This window comes from Mesocricetus auratus, unplaced genomic scaffold, assembly GCF_017639785.1.
Source record: "Mesocricetus auratus isolate SY011 unplaced genomic scaffold, BCM_Maur_2.0 Super-Scaffold_100006, whole genome shotgun sequence".
Lineage (NCBI taxonomy): Eukaryota > Metazoa > Chordata > Mammalia > Rodentia > Cricetidae > Mesocricetus > Mesocricetus auratus.
Genome location: NW_024429190.1, coordinates 100,661,453 through 100,681,296, shown reverse-complemented (window position 1 = coordinate 100,681,296; position 19,844 = coordinate 100,661,453). Strand labels below are relative to the sequence as shown.

Here is a 19,844-nt window from a genome sequence, read left to right as displayed (position 1 = left end):
ACAGGCTTCCTCCTACAATTAGTAACTACTATTATCAACTCTTCATATGTCAAATTAATTTCACTATAAAGTTTTCCCCACATCTACTTTTCTCTCTTGTTTTTGTGGGGAGTTTGGGCTCCTTTGTTAGTCATGCTTTATATTCATTGCTTCTACTACGCTCCTGCCATTGTCTTTGAAGTCTTTTGTGTATTTTCAGGATCGCAACATCACCTTTACCTGTGCCCAGGCTGCTTATTTGTAGAGAATATTTCACAAAGGCAGTTCTTGGTTGAATGAATGGTGATTCAAGCCTTTTAATTTAACCAGGTCCTCAGCACTACCCATATATATATATATATATATGTGTGTGTGTGTGTGTGTGTGTGTGTGTGTGTGTGTGTGTGTGTGTGTTTCCCTAAGCCAGCGGTTCTCAACCTTCCTAACGCCGTGACCCCTTAATACAGTTCCTCATGTTATGGTGACCCCAACCATACAGTTATTTTCATTGCTACTTCACAACTGTAATTTTGTTCCAAAGCTACACAGAGAAATCCTGTCTTGAAACACCCCCCCAACCCCGTAAAAAACCTGTTTCATTTCTTCTTACATCTGCAAAGATCTGAAGCTTACCACTTCACGAGGATGCTTTGGTCACGGTGTCTCTTCACAGCAAGAGAACAGTGACTAAGACAATTATTAGTTAACACGGTAGCTTTAATATAATACACCTTTATTCTATTAAAAAGCAAAAGACTTATTATAGCATAGTCTTTACTGAAGACAATTTAGGAACGTATTCAAGTTTTACACGCTTCAGCTTAACTATATAATCCTAGAATTAATTATATCTGAATAAGCTCTGCTTTAAATAGCAGTTATTTACCTTTTTATTATCATCCAAGACTGTATTCATACTCTCTATCCACAAAGTGTCAATAGGACCATCGAATACAACCCATTTCCGGTCAGGTGACTCTGTGAGGGCAAATTCTCTAAATGTGTTTGCCACAATACCATCAGTCCACTGAGGAAAAGGAAAAGCTGAAAAGCTTCTTTCACAAAATAAACTGGGTTTATCATTAAAACCATATAAACCCTTCTAGTTTCCTGCTGTAATATGCACTGTGAGGTAACCCAGACCCCGAAAGACAAACACAGCATGTACTCACTCAAAAGTGGATATTAGAAATAAATCAAAGGATAACAGCCTACAGCCCACAACCCCGGAGAAGCTAGGAAGCAAGGAGGACCCTAAGAGAGACATACGCAGACTGCCCCTGGGAAGGGGAAATAGGACCTCCTGAGTAAATCAGGAATGTGGGGGTGGGGGCAGGTCAGGGGAGGGGAGGGACACACGAGGTAAGGTAATGGGACGGTCCAGCTGGGGGAAGGACAGAGAGGGAGAGCAAGGAAATTCCCGGGAATCCACAAGGATGACCCCAGGTAAGACCCTAAGCATTAGTGGAGAGGGTGTCTGAACTGGCCTTCCCCTGTAATCAGAGTGATGACCACCTGAATTGTCGTCATAGAGCCTTCATCCAGTAACTAATGGCAGCAGATACGGAGATCCACAGCTAAGCACTGGAGGCCAGTCGAAGACAGAGAGGAGTTATAATATGAGCAAAGGGGTCAAGACCGTGATGCGGAAACCCACAGAACCAGCTGACCCGAGCTGGTGGGAGCTCACTAACTGACAGCTGGGGAACCTGCCAAGGACAGAACTAGACCCTCTGAATGTGGGGGACAGCAGTGTGGCTTGGGCAGTTTATGGGGCCACTGACAGTGGAACCTAGTGCATTAAGTGGCTTTTTGGAACCCATTCCCTGTGGAGGGAATCTGTGCTCAGCCTAGATACTGGAGGGAGGACCTTAGTGCTGCCTCAATGTGATGTGACAGACTTTGTTGACTCCTCATGGGAGGCCTCACCCTCTCTGAGGAGTGGATAGGGGATGGGGTGAGGAAGGTGGAGGAGTGGGAGGAGGGGAGGGAGGGGAAACTGGGATTGGTATGTAAAATTAAAAAAAAAGATTGTTTTAAAAAATTAAAGTCACATGTATTGACAAAAAGTTACTGAAGCCTGAAAGTTGGTTAATACCAATTACCTGGGCAATACAACTTTGTTGTAAATACTGAATGCCAAACCAAGAATCAACTGAGCTGCTTTGCTCTAATTGGTAAAAAAAAATGTGCAAGAGTATTATTTGTAGATTACCTCATGAGACACTGGGTCAAACTGCCCAAACAGCTGGCCCATAGTAATGGACTTCGGGTTCACAGTCCTGTACATGACCTTTTCTTCCTCTCCATAGTTGCGCTCATTCATAAGAGTTAAAGTATCAGCCAGCACATGCAGAACTTCTGTTTTAGCGGCAAAAGGTTCTCCTACCAGCATAAAACTATGAAAGAGAGTTATCCAGTAAGATGGTAAAAATATGGCCAATTAAATTATTTATACCGGCATAGAAAACATCACTCTGTGTTAATCACCATATATAGTTTCTAAATCTCTATAATGTTTCCTCAGATGGATAAAATACACTTCCCTTCTAAACTGATCAAGTCCAACTGCATTTTCCACATTCATAACCCTATCAAAAACAGAGTCTAAATGACAATAAACTTCTACTATTTATATATTCTTAAAACCCAAGGCTTTTGTTATACAGTGGTAAAACATTTGATGAATTTAACCACTTAGGCAACTTGGAGGACAGATAATACGCTTATTAAGGGGAGAGGGTGGTGAACGCAGTGCTATTAGGTACAATGGAAACATGTGGCTGGATTTAACAAGAATCTATACACAATGAACACAGAGGTTGTGAAGGAAAGGTCTGTCTGCCAATGGGTGTGAAAGAGAATAGAGAGAGTTCAGAAACTCAGGGACCTATAGATTTTTCCGTGCACATTGGTAAAAAAAACAAGAACACTTTTCAACAATGATACTAAGGATGAAATTAAGGACAGGGCTACTTTATCACATTATTAAAATCTATGAAGGGTTGATGTGGTTCTCAGAACAGAAGTCCCCCCAATCTTTGGGAATTATGTTTTAGTCCACCAGTAGATACCCCAAACCATGTGTACTATAGAAGTGTATATAATACTATGTTTTTTACCTGCACATTTATAACTATTATAAAGGTTAATTTATGAATTGGACTTAGTAAGACACTAACAGTAGCTCGTCATAAAGTAGAATAAGTACAATAATATACTTTGAGATTATATGACAGTGCTCTGTCTGTCTGTCTGTCTCTCTCTCTCTCTGTCTCTCTTTGTCTCTCTCTCTGTCAAAATATGAAGTTGTCCCTGTAGTATTTTATACAGCTATTAATTGATTCTGGCTAAATGAAGCCATAGAAATAAAAGCTTCGGGTAAGGAGGGCAACCGTAATCATTTTAGAACAAAACTTGATGAAAACAGACTAAAGGTATAAAATTTTCTCAGCTTGGTAGGATCAAGGTTGCCACAAGAATTTAGAGAAATATGATAATAAAACTGTAATTAGGACAGATGAAGAGTAAAACACATAAAAGCTGATTACATTTCTGAAGATATCTACTGATTTCTACCTCCTGATTCTGGTCTAACAACATATATAGGTGCTCAACCCTGGATACATGAGGATTGACTTACTATTCCCTCATTTTAGTACATATTTGAAATGTTGCATAATACAAAGTTGTTTCCTTTTTAACTTTTCAAAAGCCATGATTATTAGACTCCAACTTCTGTAAGGAGGAAATGACTTAAATCATTTTTCAGCTACTACAGATAACATTTTTCTTTGTTGATAATTCATGCATATTGAGGAAAAAAGACAAAAATAGGAAGACCTTTCAAAGGTTAAATTGAGTCCCTTGGAATACAGCTGATTAGAAATTCCCTACCAAGAAACAAAAATCAAGAAGAGTTAAATAAAAGTTGTTAAAAAGAGCCTCATGTTTACACAACTTAAGAGATCTTGTAAAATAAAAACATATATATATAATTATGTACACAAAATTATATATCTACTTTAATAACACACTGTAAAATAAATTACATACATAAAATGTTTACAGCTGGTTGGATGGTTCCCTACCAGGAAGAGGTCCTGACGCTTAAACTCCGTAAGATTCACAGTAAATCCTTCTCTTGAAATGGGGCCATCATGTGTAACAGTATGAGAAACTCCAGTTTCTGAGATAGGATCTTCATATATAGGCCAGTCTAGCCTGGAATGCAAGATCCTCCTGCCTCATATGATTATAAGCTAGGGTTATAGGTATGCACCCTACCCCTGGTTCTTTGTTTTTTGCTGTAAGTTACTGAGAAAAGAGAAGTTATTTGTTCTCTATCCCTCGTAGATAAAAGTTTATTGCTTCTTTTCGTTCTTTAGTTTAATTTAAAATAACATCAAACTATGGCAGATGAATACCCTTACCCGTGTCGAACAATCATCATTTCATATGTCTGAATCATTTTTTCAAGAAAAAATTTAACAGGCTGAAGATTATGTGCTTGGCAGGTTTCATGTGCACATTCCAAAAATTCCTGAAATAAAATAAAAATGGAATGTGTTTCTATGAAATGTTATTAAAAAACGTTTAGACAGAAAGGTTTTTTTCAAATTAAAAAGAATAAATAAAACTAAAATGCTGTTAATATGTCAATGTAAGTTATTAATGATTGTATCACTGGATGTATGCTAAATAAAAACAGTTTTTTATAATTCTGTGTGCCAAAATTCTATTTTTGCTTAAAACACAAAAGAATATGCTAGAGAATCCTTCATACCGTAGCAACTAGAAATAAAGAGAGAAGCTAAAAACGTCATTTAAAACTTAAGAGCCAGCCAGGTGGTGGCGACACACACCTTTAATCCCAGCACTCGGAAGGCAGAGGTGGGTGGATCTCTCAGTTTGAGGCCAGCCTGGTCTACAGAGTGAGTTCCAGGACAGCCAGGGCTCCACAGAGAAACCCTGTCTTGAAAAACTAAAAAAAAAAAGAAATTTAAGAACCATTAAGGTATTGTAGATGCCAATTATTCTGAGGCACTTGCGTTCAGAAATGTGTTAGTTTTTCTTGGGTGTCTTGGCTAGTTTTTATGTCAACTCAACTTGACACAAGACACAGTCACCTAAGAGGAGGGAGCCTCAATTGAGAAAATGCCTCCATACGATTGGGCTGCAGACAACCCGAACAGCATTTTCTTAACTGGTGACTGACGTGGAGGGGGCAGCCCATGGGGGGTGATGAAAACCCTGGGTTCTGAAGAAAGCAAGCTGAGCTAGCCATGAGAAGAATGCCAGTAAGCAGCGCTTCTCCACGACCTCTGTAATCAGATCCTGCCTCCAGGTTCCTGACCTGTTTGAGTTCCTGTCCTGACTTCCTTCAGTGATGGACTGTGATACTGAAGGGTAAGTTAAAGAAACCCTTTCCTCCTCCTCAAGTTGACTTTGGTCACAGCAACAGAGGCCCTAATAAGACACTGGGCAAACACAGCTACAGCTCTTTTAAAGTCCTCTCTAATGTAGTGTGCACCTTTAATCCCAGCACCTGGGAGCAAAGGCAGGTAGATATACATGAGTTTTAGGCCGTCTGTTTTGCATAGTGAGATCCAAGCCAGTCAGAGATCCATTGTGAGACCCTGTCTCAATCCTGTGCTAAGCCCCCTCCCCCAAAATAAATTTCTGCTGGAGGAAAAGACCTATACTACAGATGGACAGCACATGAAAACATGGGATGGTGAGACTCACTGTTAAAAGTATATACCCCAAGATCCAGCTATTGGGAACACACCCAAAAGACGCTTCATCCTGCATAGAGACACTTGCTCAATCATGTTTGTTGCTGCTCTATTCACAATAGCCAGAAATTGGAAATAACCTAAATGTGCCTCAACAGAAGAATGGATTTTAAAAATGTGGTACATTTACTCAGCCATTAAAAAATTGAAATCATGAGATTCACAGGTAAATAGATGGAACTTGAAAAAATCGTCATGAGTGAGGTTTCCCAGACCCAGAAAGACAAATGAGGTATGCATTGCTTATATGTGGCTATTAGCTGTTGAGTCAATGAAAACAAAGCAGCCATCTGTGGAATCACAGAGAGCAGGTGTAGAGTAAGGGATAAGAGGGACAGATAGATCTTGTTAGGAAAAGGAAATAGAATAGATAATTATGGATGGATGGGGTGGGACTGGAATGGGTCCAATGAGTGGAAAGGGAGAGAGGATACGGGCATGATGAATATGAGGAGAGACAGGAAAGTTAAGGGACACTTGAAAGGTAGTATGGAGACCTAGTAGAAGCTTCCTAAAATACATGCGTAAGTGAAGGTATCCTAAATGAAATTACCAAATAATGGGGAAAACAGTGTTCCAACCAGCAAATGAAGCTTCCAGTACCAGGACTGGGTTACATCTAATTGAGTTGTTGGCCAAAGTAGAGCCACAGGAACCAAACAACCCAGGCTGTTGCCAAGACTATGAATAGTTCTCCACAAACTGACAGCAAACCCCCACTGCTGAAGACAACACCTGCACAACTCACTGAACATGGAGAAGTCAAGCTGGTCCCTACATAGAGCCTTCACTCCTCCTCTATCATACAGTAAGGTACTCTTTACTACCAAAGGAGAGACACAAACACCAAGCCAGCCACAAATCCTTTGCTCTCCAATGGTATCCTGTCTGTAAGACGTTAGGGGAATAGCAGCACAGATCTTGTAGTAGTGACCAACCATTGTCTGAAGGCCCACTCCACTGGATGGAACCCATACCCAATACTTCTTGGGTCACTAAGAACCAGAGACCAGATAGCCCAGGGACCTAGGCTAAAACCAAATGCTACTGTTCTAACTCCGCCCCCCAACACACAAAGAAACCATAGCAGTAAAATGACTCCTAAAGACATTCTGCTGTCCTCACTATATTCACGCTTGGTCATCATCAGAGAAGATTCCCCCTGCAGCAGAAAGGAACAAATACAGAGATCCACAGCCAGGAATTATGCAAAGAGTGAATGGCCTTGGAACACTCAGCCTTTAATGGGGTGTTTCTATCGAGTCCCTCCATTCGGGGCTCAGAGAACCCTATGGAAGAGGAGGTGGAAAGAGTGTAAGAGTCAGGAGGATGGAGGATACCAAGGAAGCAAGACCCTCTAACCAGCATTATCAAAGCTCTCGTGAACTCACAGAGCATCTACAGGGCCTGCATGGGTCTGCAATGTGTCCTTTGTGTATATATTATGGCTTCCAGTGTAGCATTTCTATGGGATTCCTGGTGTGGGAATGAGTCGATCCCTGATTCTTGTGCCTTCTCTTGGGCTCTTTTCCTTCTATTTGCCTTGTACAACTCTGGTGGGTTAGTTTTAACTTATTATTATCCCATAGAAGCTTGTTTGTTTTTTCTTGAGAGACAGAAAGGGAGTAGATCCAGATTAGAGGGGAGGAACTGAGAGGAGTGGGGAGGGGGAAGAAATCGTAGTCAGTGTATGTTATGTGAGAAAAAGGAATCTATTTTCAGTGAAAAAAAAAACATTGCACGTGTGAGACAGGGGTCCCTCTCATTATTTCCAATGTGACCACCCAGTTGCACCAGCACTGTTTTCTGGAAAAATTATTCCTTAGCCCAATGAGTTGAGCTGATAGCTTGTCAAAAACTTAGTAAGTATGAGTTTTTCTCTCTGACTGCAAATTCCATTCTGTTGTTATACATGCCTATCCGTAAGTCAGTGTCACTTTTTCAGTCATATACCATTTTATTGTGTTTGAAATTCAAGTGTGACTCCTACCTTTTTTTTCTTTTCTTTTTGGTTCTGTGTCTGAACTCACTTGTTAATGCGGAGCCTGTGTTCTACAGTGAGCTTTATGCCCACTCGTTTTTTTCTTTATCTTCCAAGATTGTTTAAACTATTTGGAATGCCTTGCAGTTACCTGGGACTGTTAGAATGCCTATAAATGCCTATAAAAGCCAGTTGGGGTTCTAGCGGGGACTGGATTGGTGCTGTGGCTCAGTCTGTGGAAAGCTGTCATCTTAGCCATTTTCACGTCCCCAATCTATGAACATGAGTTATCTTCCCGTTTATTTAACTCGTTTTGCTTTCAGTCCCTTCCTTTTGTCCCTTTTCTTCTTCTTCCTCCCCCTTCCCCCTCCTTCCTTCCCTCTCCCTTCTGCTTCTCTCCCCCTACCCTCGTCTTGAAGTAGAGCCCAGAATGGCCTTGAACTCATGAACCTCCTGCTTCATACTCCTTGGTCTTGAATTCTGGGATCCTAGAAATGCACTATTTCACTAAGCGTGTGCACGTCTGTTCAATGAAATTTTGTAATTTCAGAGTAAACATTTTGCACTTTTTACCAAATTAGTTCTTCAGAATTTTATTTATTTTTTGTTGCTATTGAAAATGAGCTGTTGGGTTTTGTTTTGATTTGGTTTGGTTTTTGGTTTTTCAAAACAGGGTTTCTCTGTATAACAGCTCTGGCTGTCTTGGAACTTGCTCTTGTAGACCAGGCTGGCCTCAAACTCACAGAGATCTGCCTGCCTCTGCCTCCCAAGTGCTGGGATCAAAGGCGTGCACCGCCAACGCCCGAGTATGAACTGTTTTCTTAATTTCACGTTGGATTGTTCATTGCAAACATACAAAAATATGATTGGATTTTGTATAGTGTATTCTACAACCTCACTAAACTGTGTTTAATAAGTATTATGTAAGTTACTCAAGATTTTCTATACAAAATCATATTTGTGATTAAAGATAGTTTCACTTCTTGCTTTAAAAAAGAAAAAAGAGTAAACATACTGTCAAATCCCAAACACTATGACACAATAATGGCAGTGTGTAAACAGATTCTATCTCTGGTAGAAAGATTAAAAGACAAAACTATCAAAGACAAAACAAGTCAAATGTAATTAGGTGATACAAATTATAAGAAGATATAAAGTGTGACACTAAAAACATAAAATGTGGGAGAACAGGAGTTTAAGTACAGTATGTAAATATAAAGTTGCTACCAACTTTAAAAAGCCAGCTCTAAAACATTTTATGTAAACCTCAGGAAAGCATGTCACTACAGGAAGCCTCCAGACAACAAAGGAAACAAGGGGAAAACATATGGGAAAACATAAAACAGTAAACAAAATAGCACGGGCTGCACCTTACATAGCAATGATTCATTGGGCTGACTCAGCAGGTAAAAGCACCTGCCACCAAGCCAGCCTGAGGACTTTTGCTCAGTCCCCAAGACCTTGCTCCTGCCAGCTGGTCCCTGACCTCTAAATGAGAGCTGTGGCATGCAAGGGTTAAGCAAACACAAGTCCAAACATTTGCTGCTCGTTTCACCATATAGAACACTCACAGAGCAAAAGCAAATGGATGAAAAACATGCACTGAGAAAATAAAAATAAAGCTGGGTGGTGGTGGCGCACTCCTTTAATCCCAGCACTCAGGAGGCAGAGGCAGGCAGATCTCTGTGAGTTCAAGGCCAGCCTGGTCTACAAAGCAAGTTCCAGGGCTACACAGAGAAACCCTGTCTTGAAAAAAATATACATATGTATTTAAAATGCAAAGAAAGTCTCCAACAATAACAAAGAGGACTGTTTTTCAAGAAGACAAAGCAGGTATAAATGTACACCTAACACTGGATATCTACTGATAGATAACAAACACTAAGGCTCTCAACATTCACAGACAATCCAAATATCAAATCACTAAAGACACAAACCTGAATCACACTTCAGTCCAAGTGGACCTAACAGACCTGAACATTCTCCCCAGTAGCAACAGAATACACATTCTTAAGTATGAATAAAAAATTTACAAAATGGACCACATATTAAGCTACTAACCAAACCTTAACAGATTTAAGATAAAATTATATCATATATATTTTTTATTTTTAAACTTTTTCCTATTTCAATTTTTATTTGAATTTTGTGTATTTTGATGGTCACAATAACCACAGTGAATTTTGCTAAATCTTTAAAGAAGTAATATCAATGCTTCTCAAACTCTTCCGAAATTTTTGAAAAATAAGGAATGACTCCACACCCACCCTTCTAAGACTATCCAAACAGAATAAGGCCCCCACTTAATAAAGGTTTGTGAACAACTGAGCCATCAGTTCAGTTTGTTGTACAGAGTAAGTCATTCTCATGGACTCACTTACTTGATAGTCAGCTTCAGGAAGTTTAATACCAGGAAATAAGTCACTAGTTATTCCATTAAATAAAGGTATGTCGTGTGACAGAAACTTTGGTTCATTTACATCTTTAATTGATCGAAGAAGCTAAAATCACAAAAAGGATAATATAATTTAATTGCCTACATTTATATGCTCACTAAACACACACACACACACACCCTTAGCTAACGTCAGTTTATTTTACATTGATCACAGAATTCCCATAATGAGTAACTAACACTGCGGTTATCAAACATAGAGACATCTGTATTAATGTAAAGTATAATAAGTAACCTAAAATTACAATTTCAATCTTACCTAAAAGACTCTTAGTTGCTGTGTTCAGTTCCTGACTGATCTCACTAAAGAAGCTATCTCTCCACTTATATTATCACAATGCACATATTTAATTAACACTTACCAGTATATCCTCATTTTCATCAGGGTATTTTAATTTTAGGTTTCCAGCTGCCACTAAAACTGCTTTCACTGCTCTCATTCCGTAGTCATAGTGAAACTGTGATGACAGCTGCTCTGAGCATAGCCTATAGGTCATTACTATCTTCACAGACAGAGGTTTTGCATTCAAAAATCCATAGGAGTAGAGGGAGATCTCTGCTATAAGGGCGTAGTTTGGAACCATCATAGCAACTGTTCTAAAAAGAACCTGAGGCATGTAATAAATGAGATACATTACTTAGGCAAAAGAAGCCATTTTTAAAGCTAAGCAGGAACAGGACCAAAAGGTGCTGATGGTAAGTGTATTCCTTGAACTTATCTATCTGTAAGCTATTCTTTCAACAGTAGTTAAATGTTTTTACGTACTTGGTAGTTTTGAATTTCTAAAAATGCGTTAGAAAGTGGGCATGGTGGCTTATATGCACAGTCCTGGCTACGTGAGACTGAAGTAGGAGACACGCACATTCAAGGCCAGACTGGGCAATTTAGAGGGACTTCTCAAAATAAAAATAAGAGCAGCCTTGGGTAGAGCGCTTGTCAGGTATGCCTGAGCCCAAGCCCCTACATCACCAAACAAATGAGGGTTTGAGGTTTACTTTTTACCAAAGGGAAAAGGAAATGACAAGCTATATGGATGAATTTACTACAGTTTGAATGTATTATGCTATTAGTTTCGATTAACAAACTTATACCCTCAAAAAAATTACCTTGAGATTGTCTGGCAATTCAGAACGTCCCGCATAGCCAGGATTCATGGTAATAGCTACAAAACAGTTGGGATTGAGCTTAAGTTCTGTCCCTTCAAACACAAACACATCCAGTTTCTGTTGAATGGCCCTCTGAATGCACAGAATCTGCTGCGCCACCACTGATAACACCTCCAGTTCAATCCGATTAAACTCATCAAAGCAAGCCCAGGCGCCCGAAGAAGCCAGTCCTTTAAAAAACTAAGGATATCGAGGAAAATGGTGAATTTTTCTTAAGAAAGGACATCATTTTTAAACAAAACAAACAAAAACATTTGAACTTCCTAAGTCAAAATTAAAAGTTGAGCTTAAAACGCTCCAATGATATTTTTCAATGCCATTACCACTAAAATCAAACTTCAAGCAACACTGAAACTGCAGTCCAGTAATATAAGCACAGCAGTCTGCCTCGGTGTACCCAGGTAGACCCAGCTGTAATGTTTGACATGATTACCTTTCCCATGGCTAGGTAGTCTAGCCCGTCAGAGCAGTTGAACACCACACACTGCACAGCAACGGCTTTTGCCAGGTCTTTGGTGGTTTCAGTTTTTCCTGTGCCTGCTGGCCCTTCCGGAGCACCTCCAAGGTTTAAATAGAACGCACCTATCTGGAAAAAAAAGTTATGTGTGAAAAGAAATCTATGATCGGCTAGGAAAAAAAAATAACAAACTGGATAGTTGCTGGCCAAATGAAGTTATCTGCAGCTCCAGGGGAGCCAGTTATTATTATATTGTTCAGTTACTTCTCAGCATAGAAATTTACAGACGTAGAAATCGTTGTCTGATACTTCACATATGCATAGTTCTCCTTCAAGAACAGAGAATCTAGCACTGGGGGAGCAAACTTCATTCAAGGTGATTTTCTTCAGAAAGCGGATGTGGAGATATTGGTAGAAGATAACCAAGCTATCTTCCAGAAGGCTAGTTACAAAAACCCTTGAAATAAGTGGTACAAATGGGGCCCATATTTGGAATACAAACAAATCTATCATTTATGGTTTCTCTAGATTCTTGCCTTGGAGAATATACTCTTGGTTTTCTGCATCCCCCAAAGAAGTACTCTATATTTCTCTTACCAATATTAATGCTTTCTACTTTGCATTGCAGTTAATATGGATTCCTCTTTTTCATTAATCAGAGTTTAAATTCATTAGTATATGAGTCATATCAATCATATGTACAAGAATCCTCTTTTCATCTGCTACTAGAGAATTCAACTTTACACTGCAACCTACTCATTAAATGATTTCCTTTATGTCCCTCCACAATTCCCTGGCTTAGCAGATTAAGTAAGTAAAATACAGAATGCATAGGGAATTTGAATTTCAGATAACAGTAAATTATTTATTAGCACTTCCCTTTCTTCCCTTGCACTACTTACAGAGAACATCACACACACACACACACACACACACACACACACACACACACACCATGCAATGATGCTTCAGTTAACAGTGGACGGTGCCAATAACATGTTACACATCCTCATCCTGTTGGCCATACCATCTAGTTTTGGGAAACATCTCGTTCTGCAAATACATATTTTGTGGCATTTATATGAAACACAATTGCCTAAAAATATTTTCTAGAATGGATCTCTATCCTTAAGTGTACATGAACAAATTTTTTGTTCTTTTTTTGGTTTTTCGGGACAGGGTTTCTCTGTATTGCTTTGGAGGCTGTCCTGGAACTCACTCTGTAGACCAGGCTGGTCTCAAACTAACACAGATCCACCTGCCTGTATTCTACCCAGGAGTCCTGCATTCTGTCCACTATTATTATCATGGTTTGAGTAGCTATACTTCTGTCTTTACAGCTTCTCAAGCAAGCGCAGCCCTCTGCCCCCTACTTAGAGCTCTGTTGCTCACTCAGCAGTAGTGACCGGGAGTTCTAGAGGGCAGCTGTACCCTGATCCTCCTGTCATCTCCCTAGCGCTCCCTTGTAAAGCCTGATGCTGCTTTCTGCAGCTCGGGTTTTGTCTTTTATCTCCCCCACCTTTCTTTTTCTAATGAGCCACACTGGAAGTGACTCATGACTCATATAGAATTCAACCACTTTTGTATGCTAAAAGGGGGAGGCTGAGGAGTAAATATTCAGTATTACAACTCCTCCACGTGAGGAGAATTCGGAGGTTCGGTAAACCGAGCAGTAAAAGTGTTGGCCACACAAGCCTGGAAACCTGAGTTCAGTCCCTGTGCCAGTGGAAGAAGGCAGGAACAGACTCACTCCTGAAAGTCGTCCTCTGTGGTGTATGCACACACTGGGGCACACACCAGCATTTTCATTGACGTGCACACATTTTTATATCATATACGTGTACACACACACACACATAATGGTAAAATAATTTTTAAAAGAGAAGTTGGGGTTAGAAAAGCATAAGTGCATTAGATTATTAGAGATAAGTTAACAAATGAGGGGCCAGTGAGATGACAGGCAGGCAAAAGTCTCTGAGAGAGAGAGAGAGAGAGAGAGAGGTAGAGAGGAGGGGAGGGGTGTGCAGTGCAGCAATCCATATGTAGAAGGTAAAGAACAACTCTCTCTCTCTCACACACACACACACAAACAACTGTAAAAATGTTTCAAATAAATGAGGATATCAAATTTGGGCAAGAAAAAAATCTGTACTAAAAGTATTATTTAATGTGTGGACAAAATAACTTAAGCGCATACCAATGTCCTGTAACATCTGTCAGTCAGAGGAGTTATGACAAGGCGAGGGGAATTACCAAGATACTCGTAAGCATATTTTACATTGCAATTAATGATACGAACTCGTGCATTCTCATATTCCCAGTAATAACGGAGCTGAGCAAGCCACTGGAAATCTGTGTCATGTGAGACACCTAGAAAGAAAGAAAGAAAGAAAAAATTTTTCATTAAGTGAAAATAATCTGAAGTATTATAACAGCAAACATTGAAATAATTCATGTTTTCAAATTAAAGACCATTCCAAAAGGATTCTATAAAGAAAAAAAAACCTCACAAGTCTTTGTTTTTTAGAAGCTATCAATATTTTATATCTTAAATTAAAGAAAAAGTCACCTACCCATTTCGATCATGTCCATAACAACATCCCTAGCATGAACATCGATTGTAACCAAAGCACCCAGTGTGATCCTGGTCTGTTTAGACAGCTTTCCTCTTACTAGCTCTACGATATCATTTAGTTGATACTGAAGTTCCTTGTAGTACCTCCTTAATCCCTACAAAACAATGAGACAGTTTAACTGATGTTATATATAAATGTATGCATATGACTCAAAACACTATATTTGCCTATTTATGAAATAACCGTGCCTTCATAATCTATTTCAGAATATAAGCGAGTTAAAGGGTGATCTTGTATAATCCTAGTAAAAACAACGAGCTTTCCAAAATGTGTATAATTTTAATGCCACATGTAGAAAGTGAGGATGCTGTCCCTGCAGAGAACAGACAAGCACCCAGAGGAAAGTGAAACGCGAGAAAGAACCTCGCTGTTTAAACCGAGCGGTGCTTTACCTCGGCTCCACTGCTGATCACTTCCTGCGTCTCCGAAGTCCAGAACATTTGAGAGACGCACAGCACGACCTGGCCAGGCCACTCTCTGACCCAGTCTTTTCTTGAAGATTCTGGATAAGCCTGAGCAATTAGAATGAATTTCTATCTTTAAAAGCTTACCAAAAAAAATCTGTAAACATTTAACAACAATTTTTATGTTCTTTTGCTGGGTTAGTTGTCCAAGATTTTGATGAACAATGCACGTTATTTCTATTGTGAGGAAAACTAAAAAATATTTGAAAAGGAAGGTGAAGGTCATGCAATGTGTAATTTATGCATACACAAAAACCTGACAACAAATCAACTATAATGTATGCATGGATGCTACATTTTAATTGAAAAGCAATCTGTTGGTTAGCGTTAGTTGTCAACCTGATGGAGTCTGGCGTTACCCGGGAGTCTGTCGTCACCCAGGAGACAGGCCTCTAGGCGTGACTACAGGGGTTTATCTTGACTACCTGATGCACTCAAGACCCACCTTAGCTGTGGGTGGGACCCTTCCCTGTACAGGGATTCTTGAGTGTGTAAAATGGGGGAAGACAGCTAAGCACTAGCAAGCATTCATGGCTCTCTTCTTCCTGGCTGTGACTGCTTCTGGCTCCCGCCGTCTTCACTTCCCTGCCACAATGGACTGTACCTTGAATTGTGAGCTAAAACAAATGCTTCCTTCTTTAAGTTGCTTATATGAGGCTATTTTATTATAGCAACAGGAAAAGTAAACTAAGACAGAGACCATATAATATATTTTAAAACTAGGCTCATGTAAGACCCAAAACAGGAAAAATACCTTGCAGGTTAAGAATTCTGTTTGCGGTTAAGAATAAGTTCCTGCTTGTCCTATGTCTATCTTATTTAGAAAGTTAAAGTAGTTAGGTTTCAAAAGCAATAAGTGAACTAGAAAATTTACTGGACAACTTGTTTGAGCTGGTATTGGCCTACTAGACATAGGTGGGCGGTACTGCAATGCTTTATTTACTGAGCTTTAAAAAGTATTTCTTTACTTGTTTATTGCAGGGGTGGGGGCTGAGTATACCTGCCAGAGCACGCTCAAAAGACGACTGGTAGGAATCAGTTCCCTCAGACTCAGACTGTCAGGCTGGCCAGAAAGAACCTTTGCCTGTTTAGCCATTTCTATGGTCCCTATTTTGCTTTTTGAGACATTGTTGCCCTGGAACTTGTTGTGTAACTGAGGTTTGCCTCAAACTCTGGAAGTCCACTTTCCTCAGCCTCTCCAGCGCTGAGATTGCAACTGTGAGCTACTGTGTCTGGCGACCGTGCTAATTTGGTCATTTATGAAATAAAACTCTGAGTTTTCACAAGCCTTCACAAACCTGCTTCTCTTCCAGGCATTTCCCCCGAGGAAATCTCACCTATATGTTCATGTAAACATCACTCAAGTAATTCTGGAGACTTTCTCCCTCCTCCCCCTTTTACTCTACAACCACCTTGAGGCCTGCTGAAATGAGATGCAAATATGTTTCTCTTCCATCTAACTTGCTCCAAATTTCCCACCAACTCTCTAGTGTCAGACCATATCATCTATCTTCTGGGTTAATATGAGGGTCTCCTAATTGGTCTTCCTGTTTTGATAGTCCACTAATCTAATCTTTATACCACTGTCTTAGTGGTATAAAAATAAAAAGCATATTATGGCTTTCTCCTGATTAAAATATTTTTTTTTTGGTTTTACAAGACAGGGTTTCTCTGTATTGTTTTGGAGGCTGTCGGTCCAGCCTGGCCTGGAACTCACAGAGATCCGCCTGCCTCTGCCTCCCGAGTGCTGGGATTAAAGGTGTGCGCCACCAACGCCAGGCCCATATGTACTCTTTTATAACATGTTTTTTCATTCATTCCTGTGTGCCACCAACGCCTGGCTTGTATCAATTCTTACTAATGATGTTAGAAATAGAGAATAATAATGTTCACCAAACAAACGAAAAGCCCCAACATTTGTAGAATATAGAGTAGCGTTGGGTCCTAGGAAACGTACCAGTCTGGACGCGGCGATCACGTCATGCACGCTTCTGAGCATTAGGTCTTCCACTTGAATGAGCCACTTCTCTACAGCGCCCCTTGCGGCAGATGTGGAAATCAGCGCGATCAGCTCCACCCGCTCCCCTTCAGAGCTGTACATGGCTCTAATGTCCAGATTAGGCAGGAACTCCAACTTAGCAATGCCCTCAAAGCACTTTTTTAAGTGTGGCTGAACTCTGAGTGGATCTTTGGTCTCTGACAAAATCTCTAACATTTCATCATTAGATAAAAAGAAAAATCTAGAAAAGAAATACGTGAATAAAAAAAGTTTTGGTGGCAATTCACCACACACCAGTAAATGTTTTAAATGATAGCACAATTGATTATCTATCATACCGAGGGAAGAAAAGTCGTTTCTTTTCAAGATATGCATTCAGGCCCTTCATGATTTTCTCCAAAAGGTCATTGCAGTTCTGGAGTTTTTCTAATAAGCCCGTTAAAGAAGTAGCAACAAGAACCTAGAAGACACAGATCCATATGAGTCACACTTACATGCTTGGTATAAGACACAAACATTAACATACACATGTGAAAATGCTAACGTTTTTAATCCTAGTACTCAGGAGGTAATGGTAGAGGCAGGCAGATTTCTGTGAGTTTGAGATCAGCCTGGTCTACAAGAGCTAGTTCCAGGACAGCTAGCTACACAGAGAAACCTTGTCTCAAAAAACCAAAACAAAAATGTTACTGTTTTTGAAACTTCAGGAAATTAGTAGTGAAATATCTGCCTGCCCCCAACTTATTGGACTTCACTGTGTAGCTAAGGCTGGCCACAGACTTGTAATTCTCTTCTTGCTGTATCACCCCAAATGGACCACACCCAACTTTGAAATTTCTTTTATAACATAAAAATATTGAAATTCACTAAATAATACATATTATAATCTGAGGACACTAGTTACAAATGATGTTATAATTACCCTGTATATTTTATTATATTGTTTTATAATTTTCCACTGTGTGTATGAAATGAAGGTAGGTCTCAACATGGGTTTGTGCATGTGTGTGTAGTGCCTTGTGAGGTCAAAACTGCCAGATCCCCTGGAGCTGGAGTTGCAGGCAGTTGAGCGGTGCTGGGAGTTGAACTTGTGTCTTCTGGAGGAGTGGGAGGTACTCGTAACTACTGAGCCTTCTCTACAGTCCCTCTCCTTTCTTCTTTTGACTGATATGGGAAGAGTCTTGTGGGGATGGTGTGTGTGTGTGATTTAAATTTGGCTCTTACAATTGTGAATTTTTAAACTTAATTTATAGCAGGTTTTGGTAATCTATCTCACTGGCCAAATCTAGACAGTTGCTAGTTTTGGTATGAAGCTCAAACTAAGGAATATTTCTATCCTTTCAGAAGGTTAATAAATAAAGGAGGCTAGGGAGGTAGCTCAGCTGGCAGCATGCTTGCTTAGCATGTGTGAGGACCAGGGTTGCACTGTGAGCACCACGCATAAGCAGAGGGTGCTAGCACACAGCTTCAACCCTAGCATGCCACGAGGAGAAGGAGGAGGGTCACAAGTTCAAGGCCACTTTTAGCTACAGAGAGAACATGAAGCAACCTGGGCTACAGACCCTGTCTCAAAAATTAAACAAGAAAAATGGTGATAACAATGCTGTTTTGTAACAATTATGTTAGTGTTTATAAGCAAAGCTTTATTACGGTAGAAACATGCCCATTCATTATACATTAGTTCTGGTCACTTTTCACTATGTGATGGCAAGAGTAAGCATTACAAAATAGACTGCATGCCTCTCAAAGCCTAAAAAAAATGCATTAACTGGCTATCTACAGAAAAATCTAATCTGTAAGAAATCATGTACTGAAAAGCTCCTCCACTCAAAGTCAGGTAAAAACCATTCAAACTCATATATTTCTGTAATTAACTCTCAATAAGCCTAGCACGCGCCTAGCTTTCTTCTCAGAATTAGATGTTGTTTCTCAAGTTGAACACATTTTAAATGCAGATGCATAGCTAGGATTTATGCTAAATGGGTGAAAAATGCTGTTCTTCAGCATCAGATCCTGTACAAGGTGCTCTTAATAGGAAAGACATGTCGGAATTGAGACCAGTAGAGGGTAGATTCTTTCTCCCTGATTAACGCTCTCAAGCCAATGAAGAGCGGCCTGTGCTGATCAATCATTCTCCATTGTTTGCCTTATATCATTGTTTCATGTGCTCTGTGAGGTGGCGGACAGTGGTGGTGGACAGTGGCAGTCAAGTGAGGTAATTGTCCATCTAAAGGAGTTACACTGTGCTTAGACACGCACACACTCACACACGCAAACATGAATGAGTCACAAGCAGTATTTCTATGAATTGAAAAATCAAATTACTTTGACACTTTTGGACTTACACTTTTATGAACTTTCCAATTTGTACACAGTAAGTTAGTTTTATTTTAATAATCAGGAAAACAGCCAAATGACCACTTAAAACGACAACCAGGGTTCATCTGCTGTAGGAGAGAAACAAGCACCTACCTTCGGGTCTTTGGCACAGAACTTCATGATGTCCCTCCAGTGTCTGTCTACTGTCTGGAACTGACGTCCTTCTTCTGGCATCTGCTGCATGATATCTTCAGAACAAAAGATAGGCTCCAGGTACAGCCACTGAGCTTGCACTTTCAACCATTCATCAATTGTTTCCTGTATTCGAATCAGACGGTCCTCCCAGGCCTGAATAAAAAGCATCCTGTACTAAATTCCAGTTTTTAAAAGAAAAACTACACATTATAGCAAGAAAAAAAGCATTAGAATTCATTATTGTTTTACTATCAACAGAAAACAACTTATACCTTTATCTCACTCACAGAACTCTCATATAGGCTTATCAAAACATAAGAGGTATAAGTATTCCTAAATCAATGGAACTCATATGTGGTGGTTGATGGGGAAGTCCTGTGTATATGTCAATAAA

General features: G+C 39.8%; 1 protein-coding gene across 5 annotated transcripts in view; it reads right to left on the bottom strand.

Annotated features, from left to right (window-relative positions):
- Dnah12 (dynein axonemal heavy chain 12) overlaps positions 1–19,844 on the bottom strand; it is a 155,214-nt gene that overhangs the window by 100,336 nt on the left and 35,034 nt on the right. For all 5 annotated transcript variants that reach the window (XM_040747769.1, XM_040747772.1, XM_040747773.1 and 2 more), the window contains exons 20-32: positions 19,409–19,603; positions 17,275–17,396; positions 16,895–17,177; positions 14,866–14,985; positions 14,411–14,567; positions 14,035–14,207; positions 11,814–11,966; positions 11,321–11,560; positions 10,576–10,821; positions 10,140–10,259; positions 4,413–4,522; positions 2,195–2,378; positions 866–1,006 (exon numbers count right to left, since the gene is read on the bottom strand). In XM_040747769.1, the coding sequence (XP_040603703.1) occupies positions 866–1,006; positions 2,195–2,378; positions 4,413–4,522; positions 10,140–10,259; positions 10,576–10,821; positions 11,321–11,560; positions 11,814–11,966; positions 14,035–14,207; positions 14,411–14,567; positions 14,866–14,985; positions 16,895–17,177; positions 17,275–17,396; positions 19,409–19,603 (2,244 nt within the window). The remainder of the gene's footprint in view (positions 1–865; positions 1,007–2,194; positions 2,379–4,412; positions 4,523–10,139; positions 10,260–10,575; positions 10,822–11,320; positions 11,561–11,813; positions 11,967–14,034; positions 14,208–14,410; positions 14,568–14,865; positions 14,986–16,894; positions 17,178–17,274; positions 17,397–19,408; positions 19,604–19,844) is intronic.